The sequence below is a fragment of the Caretta caretta genome, chromosome 1 (assembly GCF_965140235.1).
Source record: "Caretta caretta isolate rCarCar2 chromosome 1, rCarCar1.hap1, whole genome shotgun sequence".
Taxonomy (NCBI): Eukaryota; Metazoa; Chordata; order Testudines; family Cheloniidae; genus Caretta; species Caretta caretta.
Window position 1 is genome coordinate 109,821,510 of NC_134206.1, and position 11,772 is coordinate 109,833,281.

Here is an 11,772-nt window from a genome sequence, read left to right on the forward strand (position 1 = left end):
AGGACTTATTTTATCTGCTTCTAAATATGATGGGTTTACCCCTCAAAAGTTAAGAAAAATACTTTGATTGTGTCCCGCTTGCCATTGTTACCTTCGCTCTAGCTCCCAGACAGCCTGCATACTTACAGCAGCATTGCTGTGTATTTCTGTTAATAAGACTAGAACAGAGGTGGGCAAACTACGGCCTGTGGGCCGCATCCGGCCCGTGGGACCCTCCTGCCCGGCCCCTGAGCTCCTGGCCTGGGAGGCTAGACCCCGGCCCTTCCCCTGCTGTCCCCGCTCCTCCGCAGCCTCAGCTCACTGTGCCGCTGGTGCAGTGCTCTGGGCGGCGGGGCTGTGAGCTCTTATCGGGCAGCGCAGCTGCAGAGCCGCGGCCTAACCCGGTGCTCTGTGCTGTGCGGTGGTGTGGCTGGCTCCAACGGGGCGGCACGGCTGCCTGTCCTGGTGCTCTGGGCAGCGTGGCTGTAGCACCGCCAGTCACCGGTGCTCCAGGCAGCGCGGTAAGGGGGCGGGGGGGGTTGGATAGAGGACAGGGGACTTTGGGGTGGTGGTCGGGGGGATGTGTGGATAGGGGTAGGGACAGTCAGAGGGTGTGGAACGGGGGGTTGAAGGAGGGCAGGGGTCCCCAGGGGGCAGTCAGGAAGGAGGGGGGGTTGGATGGAGTGGCGGGGGGCAGTCAGGGGCAGCGGTACCGGGGGCGGTCAGGGAGAAGGGGTTGGATGGGGCAGGGGTCCCAGGAGGTGCAGTCAGGAATGAGAGGAGGGGTTGGATGGGGCAGTGGGGGGCAGTCCGAGTCGGAGGGTCTGGGAGCGGTCAGGGGACAGGGAGGGGTGGATGGGTTCCGGGGGGGGTCGTCAGGGGCCGGAGAAAGTGGGGGTTAGATGGGGCAGGAGTCCTGGGGGGGGCATCAGGGGGGAAGAAGAAAGGGGGGTCGGATAGGGGGCAGGGGCCGGGCCACGCCTGGCTGTTTGGGGAGGCACAGCCTCCCCTAACCGGGCCTCCATACAATTTCAGAAACCCGATGTGGCCCTCAAGCCAAAAAGTTTGCCTGCTCCTGGACTAGAAGATTAACATGCAAACAGCCAATGGGGTTGGGGGAATAAGTGGATTCAAGTAAACTTGAAATATGCCAAAAATAATATCAGCCAGCAACATTTTTTGTAGCTTTGTAAGATTTTTACAGTTAACAGCTACTTAACAGGAATTAAAATTTCAGCATTTGGAATTTTTTTTTTAAAAAAAGAAGCTTTATTTTTTCTTTTCTTTTCACCCAGGATCTCAGTAAAAGCCCTAAAACCATGAAAAAGCTGCTTCCTAAGCGCAAGCCTGAACGGAAGCCATCAGACGAAGAGTTTGCACTGAGAAAAAGTAAGTGAGACTGAATAAATATCAGCATATTCATAAGGTGCCAGTGTATATAAAAGAAAGTTTCAGAGAAATGGATGGTATTTTAATTTTTTTTTCCCATTGAAAATTGCCATTTTTAACTTTCTCTAGGTACTGACACTGAGATCTGTCAGGGTAGGTCATTTTTTAGCTCTAACAACTGTACTGATATTTCCTTAGAAACAGGGTATTTTCTGTATGTCATTTATTTGTGACAGAGGTCAGTGAAAGATCTGGACTTCCGTGTTCCATAGGCTATAAGACAAAGCTAGAGAAGTTTCCAAGGAACAAGATGAGTTTATAGATAAAAAATACCATAAAGAACAAAAGCTTAAGCAAGTATAGAGGGAGCACTAGCAGTATAATAGAAGTGTGGGGGAAATAGGAAGGATGAAAGAAAAGACAAGTATTAATAACTGTGTTATCCAGGGGGGAAACAGTTTGTATTCTGCTGTCTTAACTTCAGTCCAGTTCTGTCTATTTAGTGTGTACTAATATGTCCTGATTCACATGTGCGCACGGATAAGTAACAATTGTGATAACAGGGGTCTGTGTGGCACTTAAAATAATTAAGCCATTTAGATTGATCTAGTTCATGTACTCAAAACCACATTCGCTTTCCTCAGTTTTTGTCTACTTCTGTATCCTTAAATTGTCGGCTCCTTAGAACAAAGACCTGTCTATCTTGAGTTTGTGGAACATGTGAAGCACATAGTGAATGCTGTCATAAAGAATCACCATACTTTGAGTTGAGAAGGAATTTTTCCCATGACACTGTGACAGGTTCGGTCACAGAGATCCCCCTGGGACTGTCACCTGATGTGCTGAAATTACCTTTGAGCCCGTTTTCCCTGCCAGCTTGGGACTTCCAGAACCCTGTCTTGTTGAGCCAGACACACTAGCCTGCTGCAACAGAGACCCAGGGGCTGGTCCATGCCCCCAAAGCTGCAGACTTAACTGAAAACAGCTCAGCAGGGTACTTATCTCCAGACACCCAGCTCCCAATGGGATCCAAACCCTAAATAAATCCATTTTACTCTGTATAAAGCTCATACAGGGTAAATTAATAAATTGTCCGCCCTCTATTAGACTGATAGAGAGAGATGCACAGCTATTTGCTCCCCCAGCTATTAATCACTTACTCTGGGTTCATTAATGAACAAAAGTGATTTTATTAGTTATAAAAAGTAGGATTTAAGTGGTTTCAAGTAATAACAGACAGGACAAAGTAAGTCACCAAGAAAAATAAAGCAAAAACACGCAAGTCTAAGCCAAATACATTAAGAAACTGATTACAGGTAATATCTCACCCTCAGAAATGTTCCAGTAAGCTTCTTTCACAGACTAGACTCCTTCCTAGTCTGGGCCCAATCCTTTCCCCTGGTACAGTCCTTGTTAGTTCCAGCAGACATCCTAGGTTGTAAGCAGGGGCTTTCTCATGACTGACCACCTCTTTGTCCTGGTCCACCCCATTTTATATCTTTGGCACAAGGTGGGAATCTTTTCTCTCTGGGTCCCCACCCCTCCTTCTAAATGAAAAAATACCAGATTTAAGATGGATTCCAGTATCAGGTGACATGGTCACATGTCCTGTGAGACCCCAGCCTCCATTCTTCCTGGGCTGGCCCACGGTACCCAGGACGGTTTGTAAGTAAACAGAGCCATTTACCATTCATTGATTCTGAAGCACCCTTAATGGCTTCCACTTAATATGTTTACATTAGTAATACAAGTTTATATCTTATTCTCCTAACTTCAGACATAGAAATAATACATGCAGATAAACAGGATGAACAAATTTAGTAGATTATAAGCTTTGTAATGATACCTTACAAGAGACCTTTTGCATAAATCATATTCCAGTTACATCATATTTACATTCATAAGCATATTTTCATAAAGCATATGGAGTGCAACGTCACAGACACCACTTGCTGACCTACCGTGGGAGCTTTCTCTTTCCCTAGGATGTGCTATGGATTTCTGATGGCAGGAACTTAAGTTAGTGAAGGGAATGATTTGTTGTTTACACATATGTTGATGGAAACTTTAGTTGAGTAATATGTGGATAGCTGACTTGTCCATATCAAGTTTACTTGCATGACACAGTTGGGCTATAAAGCTTGGGTTGTTTGTTATTAATGTGCCAGCTGCATAAGCAAGCATCCCTCTCACTAGAACCTTGCATATAGATGGAATGAAAGACAGTGGAGAAGACATAAGGCCTCCTCAAGAAAGGAACTTGTTACCAAGCACAGATACAGGGCCTCCCATGAAGAAACTTGTTCCTTCCTTTTAAACCAATTACCAATGAGTTGTATTCTACATCATACCAAGACATCTTTTCAATGTCCTTAATACAGATTGGCCCAATAAAATATTTAAAAGTTAGTTTTGTTGTTACGTTCTGTGGTGGATGTAACTGGATACAGCATATACCCGGCCCTTGAAGGAATTCACATTGTGTGAGTTTGTTTGAAGTAGTTTTTGTGTAATTTTATTAAGCAAGTTAAAAGAAACTTGTTGGGAGTTTAGGAAACTAAATACTCTGGCCAACACTTCAGTATTTGAAGGGGAGCAGTAAGAATGCCTTTGCAACTCTGAATATCCAAGCCATTGTTTGTTTAGGTGCTTTAATATGGCATTTGATGCTATACAGTAATTAACCAAATTTGAAAATATTGGGCTATATGGTTTTGAATATAATTTTTGATTCATGGGGAAAAAAATGTTGTTTGAAAATTTACGAAGTCTGAAACAGATTATAATATACAATGGTCATCATTTGACCACAATATTTTCTTCTTTAAAAGCGATTCTTTTTCCACTGAATGCATCCGATGAAGTGAGCTGAAGCTCACGAAAGCTTATGCTCAAATAAATTTGTTAGTCTCTAAGGTGCCACAAGTACTCCTTTTCTTTTCCTTCTGTCTTTCCATTTTAAGAACATAAGAACAGCCATAGCGGGTCAGATCAGTGGGTCCATGAAGCCCAGTGACCTGTCTTCTGACAGTGGCCAGTGCTGGATGCTTCAGAGGGAACAAACAGAACAAGACGTTTATCAAGTGATCCATACACTGTCATCCAGTACCAGCTTCTGGGACTCAGAAGTTAGTGACCCATCAGTCTTGGCTAATAGCCATTGATGGACTTGTCCTCCATGAACTTAACCAGTTCTTTTTTTGAACCCAGTTATATATTTGGCCTTGGCAATGAGTTCCACAGGTTTACTGGGCGTTGTGTGAAGAAGTACTTCCTTCTGTTTGTTTTAAACCTGCTGCCTATTCATTTCATTGGGTGACCCCTGGTTCTTGTGTAAGGTGAAGGGGTAAATAACACTTCCCTATTCACTTTCTCCACACCAGTCATGATTTTATGGACCTCTATCATCTCCCCCCTCAGTTGTTTCTTTTCTAAACTGAACGGTCAGTCTTTTTAATCTTTCCTCATATGAAAGCTGCTAATTATTTTTGTTTTTCTTCTCTATACATGTTCCAATTCTAATACATCTTTTTCGAGATGGGGTGACCAGAACTGTGCACCAGGGTGTGGGCGTACTATGGATTTATACAATGGCATTATGATCGTTTCTGTCTTATTATCTATCCCTTTCCTAATACTTCCTTTTTTGACTGCTGCTGCACACTGAGCTGGTATTTTCAGAGTTTCCATAATGATACCAAGATCTCTTTCTTGACCACAACATTTTGTCTGTTTAGTTGGGATTATTTTTTTCAGTGTGCATTACTTTGTATTTCTCAACATTGAATTTCATCTGCCATTTTGTTGCTCTGTCACCCAGTTCTGTGAGATCCCTTTGTAACTCTCTGCAGTGAGCTTTGGAGTTAACTATCTCGAGTAATTTTGTATCATCTGCAAATTTTGACACCTCAGTGGTCACTCACTTTTCCAAATCATTTATGAATATGTTGAACAGCACAGGTCACAGTATAGATCCTTATTTAACTCTTTTCATTGAGAAAACTGATCATTTATTAATACCCTTTGTTTCCTATCTTTTTAACCAGTTACTGATCCATGAGAGGACCTTCCCTCTGATCCCAGGACTGCTTACTTTTGCTTAAGAGCCTTTGGAGTCAAAGGCTTTCTGAAAGTCCAGAAACTGGATCACCCTTGTCCACATGCTTGTTGACCCCCTCAAACAATTCTAATAGATTGGTGAGGAATGATTTCCCTTTACAAAAGCTGTGTTGACTCTTTCCCAACAAGTCATGTTCATCTGTGTGTCTGATAATTCTGTTCTTTACCATAGTTTCAACCAATTTGCCTGGAACTGAAGTTAGTCTTACCAGCCTGTAATGTAATGTCTGAAGCCTTTTCTTAAATCGGCGTTACGTTAGCTACTCTTCAGTCACCTGGAACAGAGGCTGATTTAAGCAATAGGTTACAAACCACAGTTGGTAGTTCTGCAGTTTCATATTTGAGTTCCTTCATATTTCTTGGGTGAATCACATCTGGTCCTGGGACTTATTACTGTTCAGTTTATCAGTTCATTCCAAAATCTGCTCTACCGATGCCTCAGTCTGGGACACTTCCTCAGATTTGTTGCCTAAAAAGAATGATTCGGGTGTGAGAATTCCCCTCACATCCTCTTCAGTGAAGACCGATGCAAAGAATTCATTTAGCTTCTCCACAATGGCCTTATCTTTCTTGCATGCTCCTTTAGCATCTCGATCATGAAGTGGCCCCACTGATTGTGGCTTCCTGCTTCTGATGTACTTTAAAAAAAAATTGCTGTTAGTTTGCTTTTTGCTAAGTTGCTCTTCAAATTCATTTTTGGCCTGCCTAATTAGACTTGCCAGAGTTTATGCTCCTTTCTATTTTCCTCAGTAGGATTTGACTTCCAGTTTTTAAAGGATGCCTTTTTGTCTCTAACCGCCTCTTTTACTCTGCTGTTTAATAATGGTGGCATTTTTGGTCCTCTTACTGTTTTTATTATTATTTGGCATATACGTATAGTTTGAGCCTCTGTTACGGTGTTTATAAATAGTTTCCCTGTAGCTTTCTTTCACTTTTGTGACTGTTCCTTTTAATTTCTGTTTAACAAGACTCTTCATTTTTGTGTATTTTTCTCTTTGAAGTTAAATGCTACTGTGGTGGATTTCTGTGGTATTTTCATCCCTACAGGATGTTAAATTTAATTACATTATGGTCACTGTTACCGAGCGATTCAGCTATATTCACTTCTTGGACCAGATCCTGTGCTGCAGTTAGGACTAAATCAAGAACTGCCTCTCCTCTTGTGGGTTCCAGGACTCGCTGCTCCAAGAAGCAGTCATTAATGGTGTCCATAAATTTTATCTCTGCATCTCGTCATGAGGTGACATTTACCCAGTCACTATGGGCATAGTTAAATCCCCCATTATTATTGGGTTTTCTGGTTTTATAGTCTCTCTCTAATGTCAGAGACATTATACAGTCACTGTTACCATCTTGGTCAGGTGTTTGGGAGTATATTCCTGCTGTTTTATTATTATTCAAGCATGGAATGTCTATACATAGAGATTCTGTGGGAAAGTTTGATTCGTTTAAGATTTTTATTATAGTTGACTATATTTTTTCTTTCACATATAGTGCCAGTCTTCCCCCTACCAGCGTGACCTACTCAGTTATTTCTATATATTTTCTACCCTGATATCACCAATTCCCATTAATTGTCATTCCACCAAGTTTCTGTGATGACTATTATAATCAATAGCCTCATTCAATACTAGACACTCAATTTCACCCATCTTAGTATTTAGACTTTCTATTTGATATTGTTAAAAAAAAGATTTGTTTTATCCATTCCGCATCTTCACAAGACTTTCATTCTGGACTGATCAAATAAGAGGCATTCCTTTTTATTTAAATCTACTGTCCTCTCAAAATCTTCAAAACAAAAGAGAGTAATGGTTCCCTATAGTACAAAATAAGTTGGTGCTGTTTTAGTTCTCTCGTCGTCCCCAATCACAGAAGAGAACATTTGGGGAAATCTTTTTTATCAGATTCTGCTGAATAATAGGTAAGTGCAACAGAAGCTCTTTCTTTAATGTGACAGTTTTGTTCTGTTGCAGCAACACACAGCAATGGCATTTTTATCCAAGTGAATTGTATATCTTTACTGATATTTTTATTTTAAATCCATTTTAAAGGACCTATACAACATAATTACATTAGACCATTTTTCTTGTTACTCTTTAAATTTACAAAGCATACTTCCTTTAAGTGTTTATCTTAAAGATTGTAGAGCTTAATACTGCTTCCCAGTAATAAAATATTAATTACTAGTACTAATTGATACAGTGGGCTAGTTAGAGGTGCAGAAGCCACTCAATTTAAAAACAACTGTAACATCCTTTTCATTACTATGCCTTTTAAGTGAGTGGTATGATGGTTACAGATGGGCTGATGGGGGCGGGAAATGGATCTGTGATCTTAAAATGCCTTTGTGTTTCACTTTTATGCCATTTAAAAGCAGTTATGTCACAAACTTGATTATTTGAGGAGAATGTGAGAAATAAAGAATTAAAATATGGAAGAAAGGATAGAATAGAACCGAAAAACAAACAGTTCGCTACTAATCTGACCATCTTTTAATTTCAACAACTGCTGAAATACAAATGTTTTAATCTATCGCAGCTTCTATAATTAGGAATAGAAATGAAGCAATGTTGAGAAACAATGCTGAATTTGATGTATTCTAACCAATGGAGATCAATTAAGTAGTAAAGAAACTGCTGCCATGTAGTCCCAGTACAACAGATCCCATCAGATATTCGTGTGGAACTTCAGTAATCACCAGCATGCAGTTGCAGTTTCATTCCACTTCTCCAAGATACCAAGCAAACACCTGCAGCCTGAGAGATGATCAAAGCACATGCACTAACAGGAGCTATTGTTTAGTTTCAAAGAAAGATGAAATAAACTTATTTTTTTAATTGAAGGATATCTTTTCAAAATTACAGTTGTCAGCACTTTTGATGTAAAGGATGGCTTGTCTGCTGAAAGGGAAACTTGATGACTTTGTTTGCAGTGACTTTTATTTACTTGAATAACTTCACTGATGCTGCCAGATACTCATCTTTTTTTTCCAGTGTTTCAGTAATTAGTCATCTTTGTCCTTCTGTGTTAATTACGCTTTGAACAAATAAATCAGATACGTGAGATATACCAACCAAATACTTCCATGGACCTGGGTATAATGTAAGAAAGTTAATGCCTATGTAATTACTAGTTCTCTAGCTCTACTGTACTAAACAGTACACTGGTGTTACATCCTGCCTAGAGGAGTTACTTTGCTGACAGATTTTTGCATTTATTTAAAAAAGGAAATAGTTCTGGAATAGGTGGGAAATGTTTGGACATCTTAAACATTATTGGGAGACCATCATGTTGCTATGAGCTCTTATTAGTGGTGTTTGCAAACAGTCATCACTGGTGGATATTCTGTAGAGTATCTGTTTGGTTGTGATTATAAATACTTGAAAATAAAAATGGGATTTCTGGCTGTCTTGCCTGCTGGGAGAAGATTGTGTTACTTGCTGACTTTGAAAGACCTTCAGATGTCCTCAGTGAAAATCTTCAAGGCCAATGGTATATAAAGCTTTGTGGGGATGGGAAAAAACAGATGGAAATTTAAAAACAAACCAACCAACCTTGGTGAAATTCTGGCTCCATTGAAGTCGAGACTAAAAACTCCCATTTACTTAAGTTGTGGTCAAGATTTCACACCCTGTTCTTAGCTGAAGCAACTTTGATAAAAGGATCTAGTTGAAACCCAGGAGGAACAGATTTAGCTTCACATGGGTTTTTTTTTAATTAACTCCAAAGCAAATATTCTTAGAATTTTGTGTCTGGAATGTTTTCTCTGCTCTAAGCTCTGCTAAGAAACCTACAAGCTTCACTTAACACAGTCTGAAAATAGCTGTCAAATGCTGTCAAATTTCACAGAAGTACTCATACGGTAAGTGGCATTTTTCCTGATGGACACAAGGCTGAAATTGTACAACAGTATATTTTGTAATATTATGCTGAGTTTAATTTTCAGATTTCTGGATTTCCTTTCATAGTATTGGTGTGGAAAAACTGTGTGTTTGTATCACTTGTGAACCTTAATAAAGACTTAGTTGTTGAACTACATGATGCTCTTATTTATTTGCTAGAAGATAATATTCCATTCCTTGTGTTTCTCTAATTAAACTGTGATATGAATTAAGGTGCAACTAATAACTGTTTGGGTGTACTTTTTATGTCTGATTGCGGTTTGCACTATACCATAGAGGGAAGACATGCTTCTCTGAAACACTTATATTCCACATAGCTCTCTTTGAAAAGAAACAGAAAGGGGCAGTTTTAAAATATTCGGAAACCTTCTTTAGGTTTGGCTTAATTGCCCAGTTTTGAGGTGTTTTTCAATACATTTTATTATAATATTTAAGTATATATTTGTTTTTTAAAACTCTTTACTTTTCGCTCATTGAAACTCTCTCCTGAATATAGATTAAGGTATCATCTACAATTTGTGGGGGTAGTTCAGGGTGGTGATAAATAGACTCACTGAGTTGAACCGTAGTTGAATTATCTGGTACTTGTCTCTCGGCTTAAAACGACTTTACAGTTACATGACTGACTTAATAACTAGAGCCATGGTAAAGGTTTATTTTTCTGTTGACTTCAGGTACAGCTGCATTGGAAGAAGATGCTCAGATTCTTAAGGTCATTGAAGCATACTGCACAAGTGCCAAAACACGCCAAACACTAAATTCAAGTAAGTTAGAAAAGGCTAAAATAATTAACCAAAATGCTATTTAGATACATAACAAAAACAATGGTGGGTTCCAACACTACAAATAACGGGATGTTTCCTAAGAAAATCAGCCTTTGGAGTGGGTCTCGGTGTGGGGTGCTTGGGCACTCTACTTAGAGCATCAGAAGCCCTGCTTGAGGTCCAGTTTTGGTGAATATAATCCATATTACGAAATTTGCCATGGTATGAAACCTGTATCAAGCGTCAGCAAGGACTGGGAAGTGTCTGGATTTAATGACACTTGTAATACACTTTCTCAGAGAGAAAATGGTAAGTGCAGAGGTAAATGGAAGAGCAATATTCATTTTAGGTTTTGGGGCTATATCTGCTTTATGCCTATGAGGGTTCTGTTCAACAAGATACATGGTTTGCTCAAGGGCTTCTGAGAAACCTTCGCTCCTATTGTGGAAGGGTAAATGGGGCATATAAAGTTTTCCTTGCCACTAGCTGTTAAATATTTATTATTACAAATTTTAATCCTCTCTTATAATAATTTCAGGGAGCAACTGTTAATTTTCTTAGATCTCTGTCTTGGGTAAGGTTGCCATTCTCAGTTTTTCAAATTTGCAATCAGCTGATTGGTACTTACAACGCACATCCTCGCTTAATCTAAAACAAGGCTGCAGTTGTGGAGGTCCTTTGTGTTGTAAGTAAAACACTCCACATAGCAGGGGAATCCACCAGCATGTGTTACATTTATGTAAGGGAGGAGAGCATGCTGTTCAGTTTGCTCCAATTTGCACAGTTTTGCCATTGAATATAAACCTTGTTTAGGAATTATACCTCTGGTATGCTGTAAAATGATCCTGAGATAGTTATTGTTGTCAGCAATTATTAGTGTGGACATTGTAAATAATTCATTGTCCATTTAAATTGTTTAATTTCCAAGTGTTTGTCAGTGTTTATTACCAAAACAGTTTTTTGTGCATACTTCATTTCCAAGCAAAAACATTTTAGACTGGCAATTGGAAAGTCAAAAAATATGACTGGAAATTTAGTGCACAAATTCTTTAACATGTGTGCAGTTGCCTGCCTTCTCATCACCTTGAAAAATCCTACTTTGCATGCAAATATACTTAATATTAGAATTTGGCTCTTTGTATGAAGGAAGAATTTATTGCAAGGTTATTTTATGTATATTTTTGATTTTCATTTACTTTGTTTCAAGCTGAAATGTGTATGAAAAGGTCTTCAGGTCTGTCTTTGTGATCCATTTTATCAAGTTCTAAGTCTTCAAGGTGATAAAATTGAAGTAATTTATTAGCTCATCCCTGTTTTGGACCGGTTTCAGTTTCCACAAATTTGATTTTAGCCCTATGATCATTCTGTTTTATTGTGGCTTACCTAGTAAAAATGAAAGAAACAAGTTTACTGTTTAAAATTCTAAAGACAAATTATGGAACAAAATAAGGCTAAATTAAATTATTGCTATTTTAAATGTCACAACTATGCTCAGTTGGTGGTGATCATTTTTCAAAGATAATCTGACAAGAAATGGTTTGTGAAACATTTAATTTTTAATTATGCAGTTGTGTGTGTACACAGAAACATACCACTGATGCGAAGTATATTTTTGC

General features: G+C 39.3%; 1 protein-coding gene across 6 annotated transcripts in view; it reads left to right on the top strand.

The window, feature by feature from the left end:
• The window catches only part of ARHGEF7 (Rho guanine nucleotide exchange factor 7), a 193,372-nt gene that overhangs the window by 158,503 nt on the left and 23,097 nt on the right, over nt 1-11,772 (top strand). For all 6 annotated transcript variants that reach the window (XM_048855274.2, XM_048855282.2, XM_048855289.2 and 3 more), the window contains 2 exons: nt 1,275-1,368; nt 10,067-10,156. In XM_048855274.2, coding sequence (XP_048711231.1) covers nt 1,275-1,368; nt 10,067-10,156 — 184 coding nt within the window. The remainder of the gene's footprint in view (nt 1-1,274; nt 1,369-10,066; nt 10,157-11,772) is intronic.